Source organism: Sceloporus occidentalis, unplaced genomic scaffold (assembly GCF_023333645.1).
Source record: "Sceloporus occidentalis isolate IW3139 unplaced genomic scaffold, rSceOcc1.0.p SCAF_24, whole genome shotgun sequence".
Classification (NCBI taxonomy): domain Eukaryota; kingdom Metazoa; phylum Chordata; class Lepidosauria; order Squamata; family Phrynosomatidae; genus Sceloporus; species Sceloporus occidentalis.
This window is the reverse complement of record NW_028317004.1, coordinates 12,629,688-12,657,303: the sequence shown is the minus strand read 5'-3', so window position 1 is coordinate 12,657,303 and position 27,616 is coordinate 12,629,688. Positions and strand designations below refer to the sequence as shown.

General features: G+C 37.3%; 1 protein-coding gene across 3 annotated transcripts in view; it reads left to right on the top strand.

The window, feature by feature from the left end:
- Positions 1-3,435: 3,435 nt before the first annotated feature.
- Positions 3,436-27,616, top strand: part of LOC149300638 (zinc finger protein GLIS3-like) — a 128,586-nt gene continuing 104,405 nt past the window's right edge. For all 3 annotated transcript variants that reach the window (XM_089485146.1, XM_089485145.1, XM_089485144.1), the window contains exon 1: positions 3,436-3,805. In XM_089485146.1, coding sequence (XP_089341272.1) covers positions 3,436-3,805 — 370 coding nt within the window. The remainder of the gene's footprint in view (positions 3,806-27,616) is intronic.

Here is a 27,616-nt window from a genome sequence, read left to right as displayed (position 1 = left end):
CTGATTAGGAGGGACAATACCTCTTTGGGATCAAACATCTCTGTCCCCCTTTTCCTCCCCTTGAAGTCACTCTTTTGCAGGCCTTAAGTATGTTTAATAACACGTTGTACGGCCATAAAAGTTCCAGTAATGTGTATAGAAACAGCAAACATATATTTATAAATGAAATAGCACAAATACAATTAAATTATTTGTCTTAATACCTTTAATAGGCCGCAAAATCACAAATTGCCATGATAAAACATCACTCAATCTAATCATACTACCTAAAAGAAAATTGTGCCCACTTTGGCCCCTTGAAAATGTTCAATTTTTTTTCCAGTGTACTTGGTATTCATAGTATTGCAATGTACATTACTTGCTAGGCATAGATGCTACGAATCATGAATGGTAGATGTAGTGCGCTATTGTATCATGTGTATAAATATTCTGTGGGGTATATACAGGTATTTATCAAAAACATATTTTAGCATCCACTGTTATTCATTCATAAGTTCATCTGTTCTGGCGTACAGAATATTTAAAGTATAGTAGTCATAAAACAGAATATATAAATATAGAATGCCTGGGTTTGCAACTTGTCGCTGGATTTGAAGCAAGTACAAAAAAAATGCATGGAAGCCTTTTCCAGTTTTCTTAGGTTCTATTTACAACTAAGCAGTGCGCCTTCTCTGGTTCAAATGAAAGGTTTGAAACGTAGAGGCAATGACGGATCCAGTCCAATAGCTGGCCTTATATCCTTTTAATGCATTTCGGATGCCAACTGCGGAGAGGTCAGAACCTTAATCACAATAAAATCACATTTAAAAAAAACCAAAAACAATTAAAGGCATAAGAAAAAGCTTTGGCATCAGTGCCTGCCTTTGTGTCACATGACAATTATAGGGGGAAAATACTGAAATTATTTTTTGAAAACTTTAGGCATTCAACAATACTAGGGATGATGTTTCTAATACTGCATTTAGTTACATTCAGCAGCTCACGTTTAAAAGTCTTAACAGTCAGCAAACGGTGATGGTATATTTAAAAAATATATTTTACCTTCCACTGACATGTTGTAGTCCCCTTTTTATAGGAAAAAGAACAAAAATGTTTGGTTGATAAAACGTTAGTTCCCCTTTAATTCCAAAAGTGCTAATAAAGAAAGCTGACACTACAGGCAGGTTACGCTTACATTGCTTAAATCCATATGTTGCCTGAAGGCCTTTGGCTATAAGGAAATGTTTTGATTATATCTAAAATACACCATATCAAAATGTAATATTTTACGCAAACAACCGCTTTGGATATGCCCTGTGGCTGAGCAGAAATGGAAAGTTCTCGCTAAGACAGTGCAAGGTGGTATTGTGTTTCCGCATTGCTGCCTTATACTGTACTGTTACTGATCCAAATGAAGTATAACACTTAACCATACTCCACCTCTTAGATGTCTTAATGTGTTAAGCGCTTTGTAGGTTTCTTTTAAAGTACGGTAAATTGTTCTGCTCTGGAAAAACTTTTGTTGTAAGGAAAATATTGAATAACGGTGACACTACCAATCATCTTCAACGTGGTATAAACCAGATAATGGAAGCACAGCGTTGGTGACTAATATTGCACGGGGGAGATTAAGGAATTTAAGAGTGCTAACCTCCCAAAATAAAAAAAACTTCTTATGAAGACATTTCATTTTGGCCCAAAAGCTTCGGCTTTTTTTTATTGTGAAAGAAATTCTATAACTTTACCAAAATAATGATTTCCTGACTCAGAAGAAAGCATAACAGTAAGATCATTTTTTTGTCCTACTATGATTTGCCATAAACAATGGCAACAAAGTGCCGTTGTGCACTTTTTGTTCTTCTTGGGATCAGTGTAGATTTTCTTTTCAGCTATTACATTATAGGTTTCCTTTCTTGGCAGAGTTGTTGGGTCTTTTTCCTGGTGTCCAAAGATGTAAAGGACTCGAAATGCTCTTCGTGTATTCTCTCCTAGTGGCAAGGTTCAGCATTAACAGGCTAAGGCTCTATCATCCGTAAATATACACTAGGTTTGGGAAAATTGTAAAAAGGAACAGACTGATTCTCTAAAAATAATTATATGCTATTTAGTATTGTAGAAGAATTGAGATGTATTTGACTGAATGAAGAAATAAGCACTTTAAGACATGGGTAGGGAAAGATTAGTTGTTTGCTCTTCAGTCTGCAGGGGACTCTTGAAAAAGTGTTAAGACACCTGAAAATGTTTGCTGACAAATAGCAAAACCTCTTGAATGTAACAAGTGTAGAATGATGTAAAAGTGAACACAACATAGTGTCTAGAATGAAGTTTTTGAGAATATTGCTCAAATCCCATTCCTTGAAAAGGTTTGAACAGATTGAATTTGAATCAAGCTACACATTATAAGCAGTTGAAATCCATGTACTTAGGTATTGATTAACCAACCGTCTGGCAAAAGATAACAAATGGTAATTAGTGTAAAAACGCTAAAAGGGGAAGTGATTTTTGGTATTATATACCCTTTTTTTGAGATGTGAAGAATGTCAGGTGGATCTTATGAGTGCAGTTTTGGTCTGTGTTTCTGTCTTTTGTTACCCTTTTCCACTTGTTATGTTCTCTGGGTGTTAGGATAGTTATCTAAGCTTTCTTTACCCAAGATCTGCATAATTATTATTTACAGTTAACAAATATCTGCCCTGTTGTTAAGTTGCTAATTGTTGTTGATCGACTCATGCAGGCTTGTATAGGTTGAGAGTCAGGAGAAGAGAGAGAGAGAACCTCAGATCAGGAAACTAATGAGATATCGCTGGCCCTCTCACTGGCCCTGGATGAGGTTGGTTATGTTTTGGAGAACAAACAGAGGACACAGGACAAGAGAAGTTCAAGGCCTCGTTGCTATGCACATGTAAAACATGTAGCACAGGTTCAAGAATTTTATAATTCCTTTTCTTAATAAAAGCTCTTATGTATATATTCCTCCACCTCTGGCAATCTTCTATATGAGTGTAACTGTGACTTGGGCCATAGGTGCACAATATTTGTGCAAGAACCAAAAACATCTTTCAAGATGATACATAATAACTGACTTGTTGTTTAGAGAAGTTATTTCATTCTGGCAGACTGGAAGCTGACAAAGACAAACTCTTTTAGGCACTGTCAACTAACATAGATAAAACTACTTTTTTGTAGGCTCCTGTGCATCTCCCAGAATGCACTAAGCACACATATGGTTTATTAGTCTATACATTGGCTAGCAATGAGCTCCCACATAACGTTTTTAAACAAAATGTGTTAATCATTTGGAGGGGGCAATATTTTGTGATATAATGATCATCTTTTTTTTACATTTCTACTTTTGTCTAGAATTTGATATGGACAACCCAGTGACATCAGCAGACTGATTTGGAAATTGTGAGCTTGCTGATCAGATCTCAATAGTGAATCATTACTTCTAGAACAATGAATGGAAGAACTTGCAACATGAACCACAGGGCAGCTGGCACTCCGCAAGGACCTGGAATGATAAGTGGCCAACAGATTCCTCCTATTAGAGTACATGCAGGAACTCCATGTCCATCATCTAATAGCGCCACCCCAAGTCCAGCTAATGGAAACTTTTTCCTTAAGATGTCCATCGCAGGTGGTGTAGCTCCTCAGAGCAATGAGAACACCATTCACTTACCAGCGTTAAGCCCCAGAAGGCAAGTCATTACAAATGGGAAACCTTTATTTCAAGTTCCACAGCCCCCAACTCAGCAACCATCATCATCATTGTGTAAACCAAAGCAGCATGAATTTGGACCTTCTTTTCCTGCAAGCTGTTTGAAAGGTTAGTGCTTGAAAGAGGTGGTAACTTAATGTTATCTGCTCATCAGACAAGAAATGTCTATTCTTTAATGTCCAACTAATTTCAAATTCTACTATGCCATGAGTAATCCAACTTGCTGATATGGGGGTTATCTTTTTATTACCACATTTTCTAGCAATTTGGAAATAAAATTTGTAGACATAACTCATTTGAACCTAATCTAACAGTCATTAAGGTAACACTTGTATCTGATGTATTTGAAACCCTTATTTGATAGCGTGAGGATGTTATCATGAAATGTACGGCCACTGGCCGGTTGCACATTACATTAAAAGGGTATTCTTCTCTTACTCTTCCCAGAAGATCAGTGAAATAGCATTTATTTATTATCATTTATGTACTATCTACTGACTTAAGTAAAAACATATTTTATTTATGAAATATCTAGTTTTTGGACTGGCTGATTCAGTTCTGGATTACCTAAAAAAAGAGACTTCAAAATATACATTAGTTTCTTCAGTAGAGATTTTTGAGATCTCTGCAAAACAGAGATTTGTTTAGTTATTTACAGTTAAAACGGGGTCCCCAAAGCACTTTTTCTGTAATGACTTACGATACTTTCCACTTTAGATTATCGTTACATAATAGACTCTTAATTAAGCAGAAGTATTTCCAGGAGATGAAACATTGATAATTCTACTAAAGAAAACCCTAAATTATATGTATGTGACACAAATGTAATTAGGAGTATTCCGAATGTATTACGCTTCTCTAATTACCTCCAGGTGTTTGCCATTATCTTACTTCAAGGTCATGGTAAGCGAAAGCACATTTGACAGAAATGGAAAAATACAGTACATGTTATGTTATTCCGACTGTCTCATTGAGAATAGCTTTACTTCTTTTAGGGGTAAAGCTGGTAAAGTTGAGACCTGGCACTTTACAGAACATTTAACCCAATAAATTGCTGTTTCGATGCTTTGATAAGGCCAGATGTTTCAATGGCAAATGGAACTAATTCACGTGTTATGATAGAAGGAACACATAGGTTCTTTTTCTTTGTCATACTTACATATGGAAGGTTAAAAGGTACATTTATTAAGAGGTTAGTAGAGAAAACAAGATAACTGGATGCCTTTATATGCATTAGCTCAGATTTTTGCAATATTTGCGTTAAAAGCTAATGTTGAGGGGCAAATGTTTAAGGAGAAAATGTTGTTCAGTGCTTTTGGAATAAAATAAACTACCTACTCTCCCTTTTTTTGGTACCCATATTCTTTATTCACTTGATATCCCTCTTTTCTCGGTACTCAGAATCTCAAGGTATGAGTGTATAACAAAAACAATGTTCTACGGTTATAAAAGTCACAATAAAGTGTACAGAAGTAACAGAAAACGTGTTTATAAATGTTGTTGTGTAAAAGAAATCCGCTAAATGCCATACTATGTTACTTACATAGTTATCAATAATTCATACACTTTGTCTTTGTAAAGTGTCCCGATTTATCCAGTTGCAATAGTGCGTAAGGTAATGATGAGTGGAAAAATGACCTACTCACTGAATTATTTACCAGATTACTATTCTTGAGCTAAGTGTAAGTATTTGACATTCTATGATGGTACACATGAGTATAGAGTATCCTGGGAGGCACGTTGTCCAAATGGAATTCTAACTAAGGAGATGTCACTGTGACACATGTGTACAATGAGCTGCCATGGGGAATTCCAGCCGTCCCAAAACTGAACACCAACAGTGTGTGTATTGCTTAAACAGTCATCAAAGTGAACCGGACCCTCCTGATTTTGGGAAATAAACCTAGTAGAATGGTATTATTGTAGCAGCTTGGACATCAGAATGTTCATTGTGAAGTCTGAGGCTGCTACAATCGGTAGGAATTTGCTGTACCAATCACCATAATGTTCAGTAGGGGATTTTGCACGACTTTCGAAAGTCTCTCTACCAAATTCTACCCATGCTTTGTTTTACTGAGACTTTTGGCTATGAAATGTCATTATATTCAATTTTAAGTGTTTTGTGGCAGCATTGTATCGTACAATATATGAGAACATTTCCACACCTTGACAGAATTTGTAATATTCAGATGATATATTTGGGCACTTCAAGTTCTTTGCACTTCTTTTGTTAGAACAGGTACAGTTTCTAGGTGACTTGTTTTGGAATAGAATGTATTTTTATTTTACACTAACATTATTGCTGTACTGTAATTTTTTTTTTTGTAGAACTGATGGTCTACAAAGAAGGATTTAAGGCGTGGAAAAGAAAATATTGCTTTAATATTATACCGCTCCAGAAAGCCCTAAAGGAACATTAAATGGATTAGTAATAATTTTTATGTTATGAACAGGAACATGTTTAAAGATACAAAGAACACTTTTACATTCTGGTCAAAGTGATTGGTTTTTTTTTTTTATATGATTTTTCTGTCATCATATTGGTAGAAAAATACAAACGAATATATTGCTACCAAATACCGGCCTATTGAAAAATTACTACTTGAATGACATCACCTTAAATGCTAGGTTTTCCTAATTCCACCTAGTCTTGATTAATTTAAATGCGCTGCAAGAAGTATAAATATTTTCAGAGGGACTGGAGTAATTAACATTTTATTATATTTTTGAAACAAAGTAAATACATTCCTACAAATGTGGTATATTCCAGTATTTATAGTTTTCTACTTTTATGGAATTGTGTTTCTTTTCATATTGTAGCATTTGGTGACAGGCATCGTAAGGTATAATTTGACACCTGACATCATTGATCTGTTATGCGGGGGGACAAAGGCCCTTAGTTGTCAACAAAGCCTGGTTTCCATAGTGATCCAGATACCTCATTTGCTGAAGCATGAGGAAACTCTGCTTCTATGACCACAAGGCATTTGTACCAATTATTAACTGGCTAGTAAAGGTTTGTTCTACTTGTTAAATAAATGAAGATTCTTCAGTAACTTTTAAAGGGCAATACTAACTTAGACCTATCTGAAGACTTTGACATTATTTTATATAAATTGGACTGTACTTATCGAGTTACATAATTCCATTGGTCTGGATAGCTGAACAGCACAGAGATGTCAGTTTAATGGGGGTACTCAGCTGGCTGGATTATCCATTTAAATGTATTATGTGTATGTACTCTACCGTTCAAAAGTTTGGGCGCACTTAGCTTTTTTTATGGAAAACAAGGACATTTCTAGCAGTGCTAACATAATTGCAAAATGGTTTTCTAATGATCAATTATCCTATTAAACTTAAACTTGGATTAGTAACACAATGTGTCATTGGAACACGGGAGTGAGGGTTCCTGATAAAGGACCTTTGTACATCTATAGAGATATTTAATTAAAAGTCAGCTGTTTCCAGCTTCAATAGTCATTTAGAACATCAATAATGCCTATACTGTATTTCTGATTAATTTCATTTCACTTAAATGGTCAAAATTTGCTTTTCTTGGAAAAACAAGGACATTTCTAAGTGACCCCAAACTTTTAAATGTTAGTGTTTACACATAAACATTGTAAACAAAATTGCAAGAACTGCATTAGTTAAATAATAAAATCACTGATGCATACCTAGAAATCTATCCCTGCTAAGAGGGGGATTTCATGAAAATTGACAGATTGATATCCCATTTCGTGCAAGATATATTTTTGGGCACTATCTTCAAAGGATTTTGCACAATAACAATCCACAATCTACTGAAGTGGAGCGCTGGATATGACGTCATATACAAGCATTCAGCTTCAACAGATTGCATGGTGCAGGAAAGTTTTATATTATTTAAAGACCTGACACTGGCTATTCCCTTGTCCTTCCTCTAACCGCACCCCAACAAACATGTCTCGTTTTTGGGTACTATGAAACATGTATATGTTTACAAATATATTACAAATATTTCCCAAGCAGTGGACAGGATCGTGCATCAATATAATGAAAACTAGATTATAATAAAAAAAAAAAGCTATCTAATATGTGCTCAACGGCTAGCGATTAGCTGTAAAAGAGTAGCCTGACAAAGTTATATGTGATACATGTACTGTTTTCTTGGTTTCTTGATTCCTCGATTTGACGTCTTGGTAGATGATTTATCACTATTGATTCATGTCACAAGCAACAAGTGAATAGAGGCCTAGTGACAGCGTAACAAAATCACGCATATTTTCACGCTCTGACCGAGATTTTCAAATCAAATGTTTTCTAAATAAAAATTTTAATCAAAACCCTTGGCCCCTCCAGAACAGTGGAATGTGTGGGCCACTAGTGAGCATGTTTTGTGTACTGCGTCTATTGCTAGCAGATAGATGTTTTCAGTTGTAAGCCATTTGACCTTATAAATGTGTTATAATAGCGTAATACTTTTGCAAGGCTGTGTTCTGTGTAATCACCTAGCCCTTCGGCCAGGACACTTTTCCAGGACAGGGAGGCAGAGATCATTTTTCTAGTTTTGCTATAGTTACATTTAGGGGAAAATCGTTTAAACAGCTTACACTTTACCTAGAGAGAACTTTAACCTTTTCAGGAGAAGTAAATCTATTAATAGATACCTAGTTTAAGGTAAAAATACAACTCTCCCAAAAAACATATTTATACTCCATTATTTCCCTATAAGTTCTAAATTAAAGTACGGTAGTATGTAGTAGTACATTAGAAAATGTGTCCAATATATGTGGTTGTGAATAGATGTTTATGGCAGAAGAGAGTGGTGGTACTTGTGACATCAGACTCACTGATCCTTGCAAATCATGATTTTCAGCATGTTAAAGATCATCTGACTGCATTCTGCATTTTTTTTTACTTTTGTTCCTGCTTATGTCGCCATGGCATCAAGTAGCTGTAAAAGACTACCTGTTCCATGGATTCCACTTTCACTTTTTCTTAGTTGGAGAAGCTGACTGATTAGCAGCATTCTTTAGACTGTTATTTGCCATCTCGTCTAACTTTTAACCTGTTACGTTCCTCTCTAACAGAAGTCTTCCGTGTACAGTTAAACACACAAAGAGAGTGGTGGCAGCCTCCACAAATGCAGCCGTTTTTAGATCATGAAGAGGAGACTTTTAAGTGGCACCATGTACGACTTATGTGGTTGTTAGTGAAAAGGGTTAAATATCTCTATCAGCCCTCTATTATCTTTATTCAGCAAAAGACAGGTGGCCGCAAAGTGACAAATTTATTATAAGGACTGATAATCTCTTTGTTTTATAAATATCTGATAATAAGGATTGCTTGATGTCTTTTTATTGAATTTATTTATTACCAAATGATGATTATTAATTTGATTTTGATGGATGTAGATCACATCGATGATTACTAAGCCTATTGGAAAAGTCTGGGAAAAAAAGGAGATATGTTAAGCCTCAATATTTGGTCACCAGACCACATTAAAACCACTTAATGGGGGTATTCATGATGCTTTCAAAGAGTAGCATGTACTGGAACTTAGGAAGCCCTGATTGAGAATATAAATTGTAGCGTCCTTTGCTCCGATCCATACAAATTTATGTGGTGTAATTAATAGCATTTTCCACAATAATGGTATGACACACAGCGCAGAGGTATGATGTCATATCTGGGCCCTCCATATCTTAGTTACAGGGCACCTTTAAAGGCAGTACAGACTCCGATGAGGCGAGGGTGGCTGGGGGCACTACTTAGGTCGGGGGTAGGAAAGCACATAAGGTAAATGCATCATTGAGTATGATCCTCACACTTCAAACGAGAATTAGATGTGAATGGGTTCATTCTACTTCTTTAATTTCAGAGAACAAATAAAGTCAACTGTAATGCTGGCCGCGGTGCGTTCCTCCGGTCCTGAAAGGATTAATATTACACATATGGCTCTGGTAAAGAAAGAACAAATTAATTTGTTAAGCATTCCTGGCTGTGCTCCAGCTAGTGCAGCAACACTTTTTCATTCACAGCAGCCAAAAAGGTGGAAAACAATGTTTACATTAGGTTAAGGTCTTGGCTGTGTAAAGTGTACATTAGGTACATTAATTAGCACTGGTGTTGATCAAATTAATGCATTGTACTTTTACCAGCATTGGTAAATAATGTTTGTTCAAAAATGTGTTCCAAGCAGCATAAACAATGTGCATTTGTCAGAAGTGATTATCTGCTTAACCCATTCGATGCTCAGTGATGTTCTAAAAATATAAGCTCATAGCTACGCAGTTTTTCATTTATCGTTAACCAATTTCAATGATATTTCACAGATAAATTCACTGGTAGATAGATACATAGATGTAGGATATACTGTACTGTAGGACTAATAAAAATAAGTGAATAGCAACCCCAGAATACGAAGTTCAATCAATGAGTTGACTTTTGGGAAATCTCGCTGATAATAATATGCTTTATATAGGACCGGCCAAGCTATTTGTGCAGCAGAAGCTCACTTGGACTTTGGCTCATTTAATATAAAGTCACAGACAGTTTTACCTGGGGCATCTGAATCATGGAGTCACCAGGCAGTGGAAGCTCATAGGCTGCTTTACTAGAGGCAAAGTAAATCCCTTTGTGTCTCCCCCAATTTCCTTCTTTAAAGGATGCCTGCTGGCTATGGGTGTATTGCATACATAAAGCTAATCTAAAAAATCGGGGGGGGGGGGCAGGGGGCAGAACATATTATTGTCTTGGGTGCTATTGGGTTTAGAACCAACCTTGTTTAACCCCTTCGTGACAAAGGCTGATTTTACTTTTTGTACCCTTCGTGACAATGACCGTTTTAACATTTCTGCACTGCTCGTTTTTAGCTGTAATTTTCTTTTTTCCCGTTTACTGAACCCACACACATTAGATATTGTTTTTTTTCAGGACAAGAAGGGCTTTCTTTAGATGACATTGTCTTGATTGTATCATATTATTTACTATTAAAAAAAGTATAAAATATGGTGAAAAATTTAGAAAAAAATGACTGTTTCTAACTTTTAGTTGAAAAATCTTTTACTCATCTATAAAAGGTAATGAAAAAACCTGCTAAATAGATTCTACTATTTGTCCTGAGTTTAGAAATACCCAGTGTTTTTATGTTTTTTTGCTTTTTTCTACACATTTTGGGGCAATAAGTACAGGTAGCGTTTTGCTATTTCAAAGCCATTTTTTCCAAATCTGGTAATTCTTCCCCCCTATGTGCCATTTCGGGTATCTTTGAAGCCGGCCAATGCAATTTATCCCATCAAGTCATATATTTTTGAAAACTAGACAGCCCAGGGTATTCCAAATGCTAGTATTTTAACCCTTTCCAAGCACTAATTCTACCATCAGCCTTTGTCAAACTTTATGGTAGTAATTTTTTTTGCATTTGTTTTTTCACACACATTTTACTTCAGGTATGAATAAACAGGTTCTGGTATATGTCATTATCACAAAACACCCCAATATGTGTTCAGCAACATCTCCTGAGTACAGCGATACCTCACATGAATGATTTTGCCTGGCTGTTTGGGGGCAAAAGGGCCACATTTGGGGCATGCGCATTTTCAATGTTGAACTTTGGCGTTTGGCGATCAACTGCCCATGCCGTATTTGGTACATCTTTGAGCCGGGCCATTTCAGTGTGCCCAACAAAACCATATATTTTTGAAAACTAGACACCCCAGGGTATTTTAAATGCTGGTATTTTAACTCTTTGCATGCACACATTTTACTACCAGAATTTTTTCAAAGTTTGCAGTACTATTCTTTTGTGTGTATTTTTCCCCCACACACCTATGTTATGTATGAATTTACAGCTCCTGGTATATGCCGCTGTCACACGACACCCCAATATGTGTTTAGCAACATCTCCTGAGTACAGTGATATCCCACATGCATGGGTTTGTCATTTTTTGGGGGAACTAAAAGGCCACATTTGGTACGTGTGCATTTTTCTAATTGGAAATTAGATGTGTGGCCATCCTTCCCCCCGTGTTAATTGGGACATTGTTGAACCCGGTCAATTCAATTTACCCCATCAAATCATAAATTTTTTAAAAGTAGACACCCCATGGGCATTTAATATGCCAGTATTTTAATTCTTTCCATGTGAGAATTGTTTTAAGCTAATGTGCTAATTTTAGGACTTGCTCACAAAAATATGTTTTTTATATATATATTTTAATTTTTTTGCCTTTTTTTTAAAAAAAATTCAACTTGAAGGTTCCCCTGATAGTGACATTAGTGGGAAATAATTTTTACATTTTACTGTTTTTTTTTTACAATTTTTTCTAATTATTATTAATTTTATTTTTTTATTTATTTTTACTAATCACACTGTGATTAGAAAGTTGGGCTCCATTGACTTGCATGGTTGAATGCAGTACCTGTATTTAACCTGCAAGTGGAGCCAGAGTTCTCTAGAGGGTCTGGAGACCATCTAGCCAACTTTTTCGTCTTTATTGTTTTTTTTCCCGGGCCGCCGCCATCTTGCTGAGCGGTCACAGTCCATCCAGAGGTAAGTGTTTAGTGTCGCTGGATGCCTCCTGATTGAGGCATTCCAGCGACACCATTTAAGGTTAGGAGGTGATCGTTGATCGCCTCCTAAACACTTTCAAAACGGGCGTCCGCCGCCATACAATGTATGGCGGACGTTGACGCCCCGGGGAGGGGCCAGACATGGCCCCTGGTGCCGATCGTGGTGTTGCTGAATGCCTCGAGGTTGAGGCATTACAGCAACGCAGTTTGGGTGAAAAAATCGATCACGGATTGTTTTAACAAATGACGGTCCTGGCACGTCATTTGTCGTAAACGACTTGTTGACGTGCCCGGACCTGCAATTGTCATCAAGGGGTTAAAAAAAAGTTGGTGAGCTAAAACCACAAATAAATAGACATACAGTACATGTGACTTTGCAGAAGATGTCCCATCAACCATTACACACCATCACCAACGATCGAAAAATAATAACGTATTTTTAGTTAAAAATGATCCCATAGTTTGAAATCCCTCAAAAATTTTTAAATACATGCAAGCTTGTAGCAAAGATTCCCAATGCAAACGATTAACATCAGTGGGAGACATCCTTATTTTATGTAACCTGCTGTGGATTCTTTCTTTTGTGATAACACCATTTAATTAGGGATCCTGAACATCTCCCCTTAACACTTTGCAACAGACTGTAAGGATTTAACCATTGCAATAGTGTTTGATAATTTACGCTATTTGGTTATTTAACATGTTATGGTCCTTCATGTTGAAAGGTTTTTTTTTATGATGTGGCCTGTGCAATATGTATTTACGGCTTGAACAGTGTACCTCGTATGAAGTTGTATGTTACCCGGCTTTCGCTGTTGCTGTCTAAACTAACTGATTATTTTTGGGGATATCTAGTGTTTTTTTGGTGACCAGATGGGGATGCTCACTGGTTTTCTAGTGGGGTACTGGTTTGTAAGAAAAACATGTAAAAGTAATACTTCCATTAGTTATTTTTAATTTTCCACATCCTTTCAGAGAGATCTTGAAAAACTACACCAGGGGCTCAATTTAATGACGCTTCTAAACCTTAATTGGTGTTAACGGTGGTTGAAAATGCACAGTTGCCATTGTATCTAAACATTAAATAACAGCTGTGCATTGTAGACCGCAACCAGTAAAACAAAAAAGGAAACAACTTCTACTTTTAAGAGATTCAGTGGGGTGAGCAGAGTATTACATGCAGTGTTGCATAGACTTATTTGTGACCACATCATCTTCACAGTAACTTTCATAGTCATGGCTTCTGATTTATTCACATATTTTAATCCCATATGTCACACAAAAACTTTAGAACCAAAAGCCTGGACAAATACTGGCTGTAACCAGCTTCTGTTGTGGCAGTGAGCTATGCTAACATCAAGAGGACATTTTCTTTTAGGACGTAATTGAACAGAAAGTGCTTTAGACATGGGATCAGCTGACAATACTCTTGCTAAATGTGCATGTGGATTTGAGAAATTATTAAATACATTTATTTGTACCCTGGTAGTTCAATTGCTTACGTATGGGTATAATTTTAACTTCATTTTGTCTTCATTTACAGCAAGGATCTTGATTTTATAGAGATTATTGAAAAGAGCCCTTAATGTGTTAATGACTAGGCAATACATGCATTACTCTTATCTCGACAGTATTGGATTAAGGCTTGCATTTGGGTTAGATGAACAAATGGGCATGGCGGTTGCAATACACGCAGATACACATAGATTCTGACTAGATCATATGACTAGTAAGTTATTTTTTTTGTGGGTACTCATACAGGGCCACCATCAGGGTACATTGCTCATTGGTCCTTGTGCCTGGAAGTAGGCCCCCATGGCCTGCTACCTGTGTCTGCCCATGTGTGGCTTTAGAGCAGATGTGGCAGGTTGAGGCTGGGTTGCCCCTTTCCAGGGATCAGGGGTCTGGGGGATGTTTTCTGGGTATTGGGGCCTGGTGAGCCCATTGTGAGCTTGGAGTGGGGCAGTAAAAGAAGCATGGGGGAAACACAGCAGGAGGTGCATTGGTGTAGCAGTGGGTGGAAAGGGGCTTTTCTTGAGGTTAGTCCTCGGCCCCAAGATTTCTGATAGCGGCCCTTCACAGAGATATATTTGCGTGATGTAAAAAATCCTTGGAGTTGGGGGAGGCTGCTGGTTTGCTTGGTATTTTACACCCGATTACTAAGAGTTTTTTATTTATTTTATTACACTTTTGATTAAAAATGCAAACTTATGACCTTGTGGTATTGCAGGTAATAATATCCTATTCAGCCAGTTGACTTTGAAATCAAAATACTGTACAGGGAAGCAGTGATATTAAAGTTGCAAGTGCTTGCATGCTGGCTTTGCATTCATAAACTGTAGAAAGGCCACAAATAATTGGCTTGTGTCCGGTGTCATGTCAATGTGAGGATAAAATGATACAATTAAATGTATCAACAGCTATTATAGATGATCCAAATCCCTAATTGTGTATATTACAAAGGAACCGTAATCTTTTCTATGATGGTGTACAAACCCGGTATAATGAAATTCAGGTGTCTGGAGATTGTAAAGACAGATTAGTACACACAACTTTGTGTCAGTCAATTGTCTCGTTCATTATCAGACTGATGAAATTTATTGTTGTAGAGTCCTGAGGAAAATAGGAGCGGCTACCTTAGTGGTTAAGCTGTGTGTGAGAAATATGAACTTGGGCAGCCAGGCCCATTTGTCTCTTGTCAACAAAAGCTTGCTTTACTATGTATAATACACGTGCAGGTTTGACTGAAATGTGTTGTTGCAAATGTGTCAATGAGTAAACACCCAGTATCTGTTCCCAACACTCATTTCTCAGTCCAATTGTTCTACATGCCGCTTTACTTAAGGAGGAGGGAGAACCCGGGGATACTTTGCATGCAAGGACCATCTCACACATAGAGCTTGAGTCAACCTTATTTTCCAGTTGTCACCTTATATTAGTATTCACCAGCTGGCGACCCACTTACCGACTGAAGTCTAGCACAGCAAAATGTTCACAAGCAAGTTACCTTTTTGTTATTTTGTTAATGTGTTTTTTCGTTTTTCATTTAGTAGAATAACAGATAACCCCTAGCCATAAATGTTACAGGATAACTCCTTCTACAATGCCAAAAGAATTATAACTTATTAGGGAAAATGCGTCATGTCACTGGAGGCTATCAATAGTCTTGAGGCTTAGCAAGCAGAAGCATAGGAATAAGGGTCCTGGGATTTTTTTTACACAGAAACATGGGAAGGCCGGGAGGACTGCTTCAGCACACTGTTGTCCCGATTGTGTAATGCATATTCGAGTCCATTTCACAGTAACAGGCATTCTGTTCTAGTTGTGCTAAGAACAGGATGTCTCATATGTCCACTTATATTTGCCATTAATCAGGGAGGATAAAGTGGAGATATATTACAGATTCTCTTTGCTTATTCTTCTAAATGAACCAATACGTTCTCTTGACCATATTCACTTAAGTAGTGAACCAGCATAAGCTGTGATTTCAGTTATTTGCTTTTATTGCACACAATTGTTTTGAAAGCACCATCTGATGATACGTGTTGAATTTAAGATAAAGTACAGGGAAAGCCTATGTAATGATCCATGTTCACTAGGACTAAGCATCTTCAGTAAGATTTTGGCTTGAGACTCAAAGTACACATGACGAATGGAAAATGTTATATCAGCCATCAAAGCATATCCATGTGTGTTTGTTGATTTTTCTGCATAAGCCACTATAATTTTCAACAGGAATATTTTAGAATGTTTTATTGTCTCAGGGTAAGAATATTTGAAATTGGTGGTGTTTTGTTTTTTTTTTTTTTTCAGCAATGTTGTGTAACCATTCTGAAATGAGAGAAAATAGACTCACTGTGTCTCTGCATAGCCTTGTCACAGTGGGAATTGTCATTCTGTGAATTCACAGCATGTGTATTCTCATGAGGAGAAGTGTTTTGACACGCTCCTCCCATGCCATGTGCTCTGCCCTCCCCCCGCAGCTCTCCTCTGCTATCACATGCCCCCTCTGTTCCTATATGCCCTCTCCCATTCCCTCTGCTCTGACCCACCCCTTTTCACTTCCTCTGCTGCCCTGAGATGAAATGAGGGATAAAGAGTAGAGAGGAAAAAAAGAGAAAGAAATGGAGGAAAGAAAGACAGAAGAAAGAAGAAAGGGGAAGGGAAATAAATGAAAGAGGGAATGAAAGAAGAAAGAGGGAGATGGAAAATAAAAAAACGTAAGATAGAAGACACTGATAGGAAAAGAAAGAAGAAGGAAAAAAGAAATAATTGTCATTTTGTTAAAGAGTCAAAACCCTATTTCATTCTCATAATAGAATGAAGTGTTACTGTATGTGCCGCTAACCTCTTATTTGCCATAATCGTGTGTAATAATGCAGAAAGGCAATAATAGCATTTTTTAACCAGCATACTTTTTTCCTCTTGAAGGCAATTTTACATTCCGCAGTCCTAATGACCAGAGACATGATCAGAGAGAAACATTTACATCCCGAGTAATTATCCTATTCTATAGCGGAACAGGCCTATTTACTGTAATTTTTCATTCTGGAGTTTGCTGAACTTGATTTAAGAAATTGTATTTAAGTTAAAATATCCAAATCAGGCATTGAAAAACTCTGGATGACACCAAGAAAGGGTGGAGACAGGCAGAAGTGGAGTTCTGGAAGTAAAGTACTTTGGTCCCAGCATGGTTTTGGGGGCTGTACCCAATAGCCTCACCTGCAGCAACTAATTAAGGACTGAAGCCTTATTATGGAGGTTGTAAACAGCAGAGCTCAGAAGTTACCTGGGCTGTGAACATTGGATAAAGGGGTTCTGTGAGCTAAAAGAAACAATATTTTTGGTTTTGTGTATCTGTTGTTTTGTGGTTTGGAACTAGCTGTCTTACCTGCGCTAGAATTTTGTTTAGGTTTATTTATGTGAAAAAGCATACTAACTTTATCTATGGTTTCCTGCCTTTCCTTGGCAGAAAAGATCCTGCAAAGAGGTGAAGTTATCACAATATATATATATATAATATATATATATATATATTATTATTATTAATAATATAGATATTTTTAAATAATATTTTTTTTCTTGCAGCATGAAGTATATGGAGTTGAAGAATGAAAAAGACACCCCCATTGCATTTTCCTCTGTTTCCTCCAATACTGACACATGAAATAGAGAAGTGTCTTAGTCCAGAGCATTTTACTTATACAAACATTATGCTTTCAAGTATGGAATTGTATGGAGGCATCAGGATTGTGTTAAAAAATCATATCGAGTGAGAAAATAACATTTCTTTTAAAACACTGCATTCGTAAACGGTTATAAATGTTTCATTTGTATTATGAACATTTGTTTTTGGATACTGACTTCACACACACCTTGATGTCTGCAAGCATCTCTAGAATCATTTGAAGACTCTTGAGAGATTTTTTTCACCTGTCAAAACAGAGTTAATTTTAGGTGTCCTCGCCTACTGTTTAGTTTGGCATTTCAGTCATTTTGGAATGTGTTTTTTTTTTAATCCAAATTACGATGCTAATCATGTTGTCCTTAAATTGATGTGACTCAGTTTCCACAATGAAGTGCAAGACACATTACCACAGTTAAAGTGAACCAACCCTGTCATTGCCAGAGGGTTGAGCTTAGTACTGCCGAGCAGTGACACTCAAATGGGTAAAAATATGCCCAGCAAAGGCTGGCACTCAAAGCGTTAAAGCTACATAAAGCAAAACCTTTTAAAAAATACTTTTCAGAAAGATCCATTCTCCTCAGCTGGGATTGACATCTTAAATTTGTTTCTCTTTGAGTTCTTGATCCAAAAGAGTAAGGAGGTTTCTTACCCCTCATAACAGAGAATGAAGCCCCATTTTATGAGTAACTCTTGACATGACTACTTGTTGAAATAACATGACATCATATTGAGTATTAGCCATAACGAACGGACCTTCAGTACAAAATGTACTATGATTCAGGCGCACTGAAGAACTGAAGACTTTGATTTTTACGTATAAAATATGTAGTTATATGAGACATTAGGACAGGGAGAGTGTGGTATTGCTGCTCAAGTTACACTGAAAAAAAAATGATCATTTCTCAAATTACTCCAGCCTTATCATTATATTACACTGTATTTTTCCGTGGAAGTAATTCTCATGTTTACTGAAAAATATGTTCATGTGGAGTAAATGATCCCATTCATTATTTCAAGTCAGCACTGGCTAATAATAGCTGATGAAGCATTCATTATGAATTAAAAAGATGAGAAGAAAAAACAATCTCATTATACCAACTAATAGAATGTTCATGGTAATAAAACCCCTTTTCAAACTTAGAGCAAGAATTATGTTTTTTTATGCATAACTTGCAATAAATGGGTTTATATTGTTTTCTTTAACTTTGCTTCACTATATACAAGATAAGAAATAGTGTATCTCTGCATTGATGACATCAGTACTGGTGTTAATAGGTGCAGAATTTTTGCACTTTGGATCTGAAAATGGCCTGTTGGGGTCTTGAAAATGTATATGTGTCTAGAAATATTTGAGCGTTGGCCAAATAAAAAGTATCAATCTTGACTAAAGATGTTATTTTTTCTTGGACCATCTATATCCATCTATTATGCTGATTAACACAAAAAGCCAAACAACAAACCATGTCACTGCAGCTCATTATATATAAACCAAGCTGATATAGCAACCTTACCATTAAGACCTGATTATGGCTAATCAAAATATTAAAATAAGTATAGGTCCCAATACTGATCGCTGAGGTCCCCACAAAACCTCTGAATTTACACATGGTCAACTCTGTGATAAGTTTAGAAGAAGAAAATAATTTGTGCACACGATGTAATATATATATATATATATATATATATATATATATATATATACATGTTTTGCTGTTCATATACACATACTTGTGAGTTCTATTCTAGAGCTGTAGTGTGTTGTGAGGACAAACAGTGAGTGGGCAGAGTGTCCATTCTGCATTGACTGATTGTGTCAGCACTTGTTATAATTATTATTATTATTATTATGTGACCTGTCATGATGTAACTATCCACCAAACGTTTCAGGAAGTGTTGCAAGGGATGTGACAGCAGTTTCTGACAAAATATGTGATTTTCAGTATTTCTAGCTGAACTTCGTTCACTAAATTGGATATGTTCTGCAACTTTGTCTAATATTTTGAATGCCTACCTGTCGCCAATGTCAATCTGTGAACTTCATGAATCGGACATCTAGATATCTAGAGTATATTTTGGGGAATAATAGTCTCTCCTCCTGTATTTAAATTAGGATTTTGTAACTTCATTGAGATTAAGTATTGGCGATAGTTCCATCCCTAAAGACAAAGAATGAATGATTCATAGGTGGGCAAGAAAATGACATTTGTTATCTTGAGTAAAATTCAGAATCTTTATTAGGCCATTCAGAGACTTTTTGTGCAAGTTATAGGAAATACACTGCTAGTATTAAATGCTTGTGTTATAGGGTTTTTTTTTGACTAACCTGTTTTTCTGAAGACTGGATGTTTGCCAATCAGATGTTTATGCCTGATTAATTTTTATTGTTCATAAACAGAAAATACATAGAAATTGAAAAGTTGCCTTAGCAGCCAACCGTTTGAGGAACAGTACAAGGAATTCAAGCCTTCCTTAGTAATTGTTACTCATCTCAGGTTATCTTACACCTATTCTTCTCCAAATGTCCCTAAAATGTTCCATGTGGGTAGGTCGTATTGGCTAAGTTAAGTATGAAAGACAAATTAACTATTGTTTACCCTTAAAATTGTGTTATGCATATGTGTGTATTTCTGCGTGACCTTAACCCTACCTGAAGGTATAGGTTTTGCCACTATTTGAAAATGCAAATATCAGCAAGGTAAATCCATTTGTGGATTCAGTTGATATATCTGTAAGCAGAAAATGCTTGAGCACAGGTCTCTCAATTAACAATTCATTTAGAAAACCACAAAGGTACACAGAATTTCTGGCCTGCAGTCCTTGAGGGCTGTAGTTGTTCTCTGACATATAGTTTGGATTTGGCTGAGATTGGGACTATGGTCAGCAGCTAAAACTGGAAATAAATCCCTTTAAAGAGCCTAGTTCATATGTAGTACTCTTAATCCCATCGCTTATTCTCCATGGCTTTGCATTACTTTCTGGAAGATACATGCAGGCTCTTTTTTTATTCCTGGAAACTAAAAAGGCACTAGAAAATTCCAATTAATTAGCATGCCTTGAACTAATGAAAAGAGAAAACTCAAAGGAGAAATGCCTTACTCTTTGTGATAAGTGTAAAACTTCATGAACAATGCAGTTTTCAAATATTTGGGGCTATTCGTATGGTTTTCCCATGACTAGTTTCCCCGTGACTCTGCAAAATAAGCGAGAAACGACAAGTACATGTCATTATTGGATTGTAATTGTAACTAGGGTTCAGTGCTTTTGCAGACAGAATAAGATGAAATTTGAAGAATCCTCAAGAAAATGACATCAGTGTGTTACAGCTGTGTTTTGGTTGTGGTTTAGGGAAGATGGGATTTTTTTTAATTTCTAGATAAATATTACTGTTGTTTATACAAGGCAAGGAGGTTGTTCGTAATTTACATTTTTGGAGGGTGCCATGAGAGGCAAGAGTCTATGGTCAAACATTAACCTTGCCTCTTATCTACTTGACTCATTTTAAAAGGTGACATTAAACCTGCGTGTGATGCAAATAGATACTTACTATAGGTAAGGAGGAATTGTACACCTTCCTTTGGGTACACTTGGACCAACATTGATCATCTCTGCTATAAGACAATATTACCTTGTGAAGCACTGCTTTGCCAGGGCTCTGAGTCAATCTCCAGGCAAGGGAACATGGTTTGGTCGCATCCACTACCTACCCAGGTTCCATCTTAGTTACACTGCCTCCCTAGCAGTCTATACGGGGCCAGTACCATCCCATGCACAGCTAGCCAACCCATCATGTGGTTAGCCCCATCCTTGTTACACCACACAGAGACAGGGAGCTCTGGCTGGCCAAACTTGAGAACTTCCCAGGTACGACCTGACCTTCATATGCATGTGAAACCACATAATGAGCTGAGACCCTAAGTCAGTGCTGCAGTGAGTGTTGTAAAATGTGAGTATTAACTTTTTGCTTTAGAATATCTCCCCAGAATATATATATATACATGAAATGTGTCCAGGTAATAAGGAGCCTTAAGCCTTGAGTGTTTTTATTTCCCCCTTTTAGAACAGCGTGTTAGGGATGGCACAGTTCTCCATAATGTAATAATCCTAACCCTAATATAAAACACAGAACATAGAAGGTATGCTGTCTACAAACCGGTGTTGAGCTGACATAGCACAGTGTCTTTGTTTATGTGATACTTTCTTTATATCAGTGATTAATTCAGGAATCAAAGCCCTTGCTGCAGTATTATAGTCATGAGTGGGTTGGCTCTTAAGTGGTACACATTCTCTTAGTGTTCAGGAAGATGTTTTGAAATTAAAAGAAAAAAATTAAATCCAGTATCTGTGAGCAGCATCTTCTGTATAGAGTGCAGTTTGTGCTGGCTTCTCTAGGAGAGAATTCTGCTCTTGTACTATCATCTACTATCATGTTTCTATTGTGTTATCTGCAAACCTGGGAACTTTCTGGCTCCCGCTATTCAGGATGTGTGCAGAAAGTTGCTGTTTAAATGGGAAATGGGCAAGGCGTGGGGCAGGTTAGATTGCTGCTCCAGTGACCTGGAGTTTAATCGGTGACAACACGGAGACCCGAGGAAGCAAAGCTTCTCCCAGGTTCTCCCGGCGAAACGTTCCAAGGTAGAAGAGTTCCAAGGTATGATTACTGGTGTACAGTTAAAGAACCTATAGAAGTAAATATCAAAGTTAAAGAAATACATGAATTATGACCAAAAGGAGACCAATAACTCAATAACATGCATTCAGCTGCTTATGTACACGTGACAGTATGCCAAAAACCTGAACCCCCACAATTAAAGTGTCCAAACTGGGAAAACTTAGTTGAGGGTGTGGGTATAAGCAAACGTCATATTCTGGTGGTCTCACTACATTACTAGGAGGCTACGTGACAGCCCAGACCTCATTCAATTTCACAGGTCAGCGGGCTGGTCAGGGGACTATTAGTATGCTCCGTTTGATAATTGACCACTTAAAAACATAATTGCGTAAGAAAACATACCAAGATGTTAAAATCATATTGACCAATTTTGACCAAAACACACTTACTCTCAACAATGAGTTCTACATATAAAGAATATGGAGTTAGGAAGCACAGATTAAAAACCAGGATGCAAATCATGTTTTTAATATGTAGATTTTTATACTATTTCCTGGTGCCATTTCTGACTTAGGGTCAGTTATTATAATAATACTTTTTGCAAAGCAAAGATGTATTCACAAAACCGTGCAATAGAATCCAGGGCAAATAAGTTAGAAAAGTTTTAAACTGTGGAACAGTACCTGTATGTGGATATGATTTGCAATACAGCATGCATGCTATAAATGTTTATTGCCATTCTGCATGAAGCCTTTTTATGTGTCCCCAGGGCATCTCCTCACCCTAGTTTGCAAGAGATGGACAGGGTAGCACTTACTGCTCCAGTTAACCAGATTAATATCTAAAGAGACAAATGTTGTCTCAGAACATATAATAATAATAATAATAATTATTATTATTATTTAACAAATTATAAACCTTTCAAATGAAATCCACAGCCAGTCTAATTAACTGTGCACATTTATATGGAGAAGACATACCAAAACATTTTTCCATATACTGGTCCTAAGGTTCCATGTAGGATCCTACATATTGCATTTCCTTTTTATATAGGCTGATTTCATGCATACATGTAGCCCATAGAGGTTTGTTCATTATACATTGCATTTTATGTTCCAGGGTGTATTAATGTTCTGTATTACTATTGCAATGATTCACAGCAGTTCTACGTATTTTTTTTTTAAAATTATAATGAAACTACTTTATTTGTGAGCCACTAATAAGCACAAACACTTGAAAAAGACCAAATTACATACAAACATTCAAAACAGTTTTAAATTGATGTTAGTCCTATTAAATTTGTACAGAGTAATTACCTAGAAGCACCGTTTAAATATAATGGAAGGTAGTAAATATATGCTTTGGTATAGGATGAACATTTTTACCTTTAGATGTTTCTGAGTTAATGACTCTAATACATTTACTAATACATTCTTTATACAGACTATAGTAGCTATAGGTTTTCCTTACCCACTCGAACAATAGAAACCTAGCTACAAGGAATACCTTGCTATACGATTAACTGGCAGACTTGTATAAGTCTTGAACTTGATAGGAATGAAAGTCTTTTATGTGCAGACATTCCACTTCAATAAGCTTTTCGGAGAAGTATAGGTTTCCACGTCTGTTTTACAAAGTCACATTAATTAATGCCTGCATTGTTTACAACAGAAAGCATGCGAACATGATTACTTAATAACAAGGAAAAAAACTGTTCTGAGATTATTTGAATTGTGCGTGGTCTAAGGTGAAAAGAATAGCAATAGCTTGATTGTTAAAATTTAGGGACTATTATTTATTGGCTTTGTGCTTTTGTGCCTAATCCTCATTGCCTCCGTATCATCATGCACGCAAGCAAAGAAAAAAATTATTAGAGTCACGGCAGTCAATGATCTCGAGATATCCTTCAATATACATTGCCTATTACTCTATCTCCCACCTATTTTTCTTTCAGTTTGACCACAAATACATTGAAATATAATGTAAAACTGTAATTAGCAATTACATAAAATTAACAAAAGGTAGTTTTTTGATGTTTCTAATATCAATAATTCCTTCAGGTTTAGTTCTATGTCAAGTTGTAGTCAGTGGCATATTTATCTTCAGTGCTGCCCTAGGCCTAACCCAGGGCAGTGCCACCAAACATTCCCTCTGCACCACCATCCTTACTGCTGGGCGCCAGGATTTGACATCATACTCTGGTACCCCTGCCTTTTAGAAACGTTGGGGAAGAGAGGAAGAAATCTATGAAGGACTATACCATCTGAACACAACCCACCATAGTGCTTATGGGGCGGTTGGGGAGATCCCTTTTAACCAGGCCCTTTCGGCAGTGATGCTACAGAGAGACTGATAACCCACTACACCCTGTTATGTGGCCTAGTTCACCTGGGACAGAATACACCACTGGTTGTAGACCTGCTTAGAGTTGGCCAAGGTGGCCTTTGGTGCTGGATCAGTCAAGTCCAACTGCAGGCTTGGATCATCCAGCAGGATTCACTTGCAACATAAGGAAAGGACCAAAACGCTAAAGAAGAACGGGAATTTGAACCTCTAGGCAAAACACTATTTGGCACTGTATTTGAAAAACACGTCATTAAGGAGGTATATAAGATTCATAGTTCTAAAAAAGTGTGTGGGATTTAGTCACCATGCCTAGCTTAAGGTGGTACACCATGTCTCCATATCTATACACCCCCCACATTTAACCACACACCCTGATTTGAACACCTGGAATGTTGGAGAGGTATGGTACACCAAACCCATACTTAGTGTGGGCAACCGGCCCTGAGCTATTTAATATTAAAAATTATATTTTCTTCCAGGCGACATAGAGAGTTCTCTGAAGCTGTGAAGATTCAACTAAATCTATCTGGTGTGTGCTATTTGCTTACCTACAAAACTAGGTCATGCACATAATTTATGAAGTTAAGCATAGATTGTCATATAGGTGCACTGCATGTGCAATTTTACAGTGTGCTGTCTCAGATGATCATTACTTGTCGTATTTTTAAAAGCTGTTAGAGCCTGTCAATGCACCACCCTTTGGCACTGTCCACTTAACACAGGAGTTCCATGGATAAAATAGAACAGCCAAGACACCTCTCGAGAACTTTTCACAGGATTCGACTACCTATTCAGCTATTAATATCATGTAAAAATACTGCAAATGGTATACAGTAAATGTGTTTTATGTACTATTGTTTCTGGATTTGCACAATTTGTATGACATTCCTGTGGAAGACTGTAGCTGTGTATTGTTGCATGTTGAAAATGATGGCTGTTTAGCTATTAACCAAAAATGTGGGGCTGAGCATAGAAACAGAAGATACCATGGAATGAGGAAATGAATAACATGAAACATTTCCATGATGTATTTTTTCAGTTTAAAACTGTTAATTATTAAGTCTAATGGTCAGTGACATTTTTAAGCAATGTCCTGGGAAAAGATTATTTATTAAAAATAATTTATTACCTGATAGGGACCATTATATTACACTTTTTCTTTCTACTGATCTTGGTTGTCTTCATTTGTGAAAGTCATTCTAATGTGCTGTGAAGGAAAGAGAAGTAAGATACAAACAATTCTGAGCAAAAAAAGAGGATGATTAAGAATGCAGATTACATGAAATGGAAATTCTGATGGAATATAACAGGGGATTACAGATTTGATTTGGATCAAGGAGCCAGCCCCCAAAAATTAGAACAGTTCCACTTAGGGGCGCTTATGTAAGATAAAAAGGAAAAAAACAAAAACAATAATAGTGTAGATCTTCACAACCAATAAGTAATTGTATGGTGTTTGTTGCACTCACAATAGTGCTGAAGTGTTCGGGCGTTTCTTAGTTTCTTTTTGTGTCTGGATGGAAAAACAAATAGAGTCAGAGACCAATGGTGTAGTACTTCCTTCCCAATATGTATAAAACAAAACTGGTTGCCCTCGCCAGGATAGTATAGGGTGGCGGATTGATGGCAGCCCTGCAAAACCATGGGTGTCAGGAAATGGTTTCTAGACGCCATGGCGACCTGCTGCCCAGGGTTTGTCGAGCCCTGGAATATAATAATATTTTTCATTGAGCATAAAATACAGTGCTGTATTTAGTATTGTAAATTAGCAGACCAGTTGGCTACTATTATTGTCAGTCATATCAGTGATATTTTTAATTACCAAAACACCACACTGAGCTGACTGTTCATGGCAGGTCCTACTTGTGCAATAAAATACTTTTCTCCATTCTTGTGTTAAGAGTGTCTGTATGAGTGATTAAGACTAAGCCATTCTATTGTTTACCTCATTGAGTTCCCAGGTATAATAATGGCAACATAAATAGTGTCATACAATGAGCTTGCATTAACCCTGTACAATAGCAGCCTGTCAACTATTTTCTTAGGTGGAAGAGGCACCAAAGTAGTTATTGATCACATCATTAGTTAACCTAGACTTGGTCCTGTTTAAAAGATGGGCTAGAATGTTTTATGACTATTTCAGCCTTAGGAGTTTAAACATTAGTACTTAATGTATTAAATCTTATACTACGAATACATAGCTATTTATTATTATTGCTATAGAGAACTATCATCTATTAACCCCTTCAGTACCGGGACGTACCTGGTACTTCCTGGTTAACAGTCACCGGTAGACCGGGACGTACCAGGTACGTCTCCTCCAAAAAACGCCCCCACATCACCACAATCGCGGTGATCGTGGGGGCGCTGCTGCTGCTGTCTGCCCAGGACTCCTGGGCAGACAGCACAGCCTGTCTAAGCCCGCCCCCAAGCCCACGATCACTCCCACGGAGTGATTTTGTAGGCAGAAACAGCGATTGCAGAAAAATCTGCAATCGCTGTTTCAGCTGCCACAGGCAGCTTCAGGGAAGGGGGGGGTATTGAATGGGTCCCCACACAAGTGTGGGGACCTGATCCAACACCCCCCTGCTGCCTGATCGCTCCATGAGAGCGTCAGTGCAGCGTTAACCCCTTCAATGCCGCGATCGCGGCATTGAAGGGGTTAATTCCCGTTTTTTAGGGGGTTCTGCTGCTGGTGGTCTGCCTGGAAGCCCAGGCAGACCAGCAACAGCAAAAACGAGCCCCCAGAAGTCCTCTGATCAGTCCTGTAGGACTGATTAGAGAGACTCCTCCCCTACAATCTCCAGTCTATTGGAGATTGTGTCCCAGCTAGTGATGGGAAGTTCGGATCATTAAAGTGAATCGGATCATTTCGATTCGTTCACTGAAATGATCCGATTCATGATCCGGATCTTCGGATCACTCAGTGTGTCTGCACGGAGTTACTGTTTTCCAGTAACTCCGTGCAGGCACACTAACGATTGGCCCCGCCCCTTTCATTATGAATCCTCCCCCCTGCCTCCAGTGATGTCAATGAAGGCAGAGAGTCGTTCAAAGATTCGGATCTTACAGGGATCCGAATCTTACAGTGATCCGGATCACTGTAAGATTCGGATCCCTGTAAGATCCGGATCATTGTAAGATCCGGATCATTGTAAGATCCGGATCTTTGAACGACTCTCTGCCTTCATTGGCATTCTAATCATTCAGAGAATGTCAC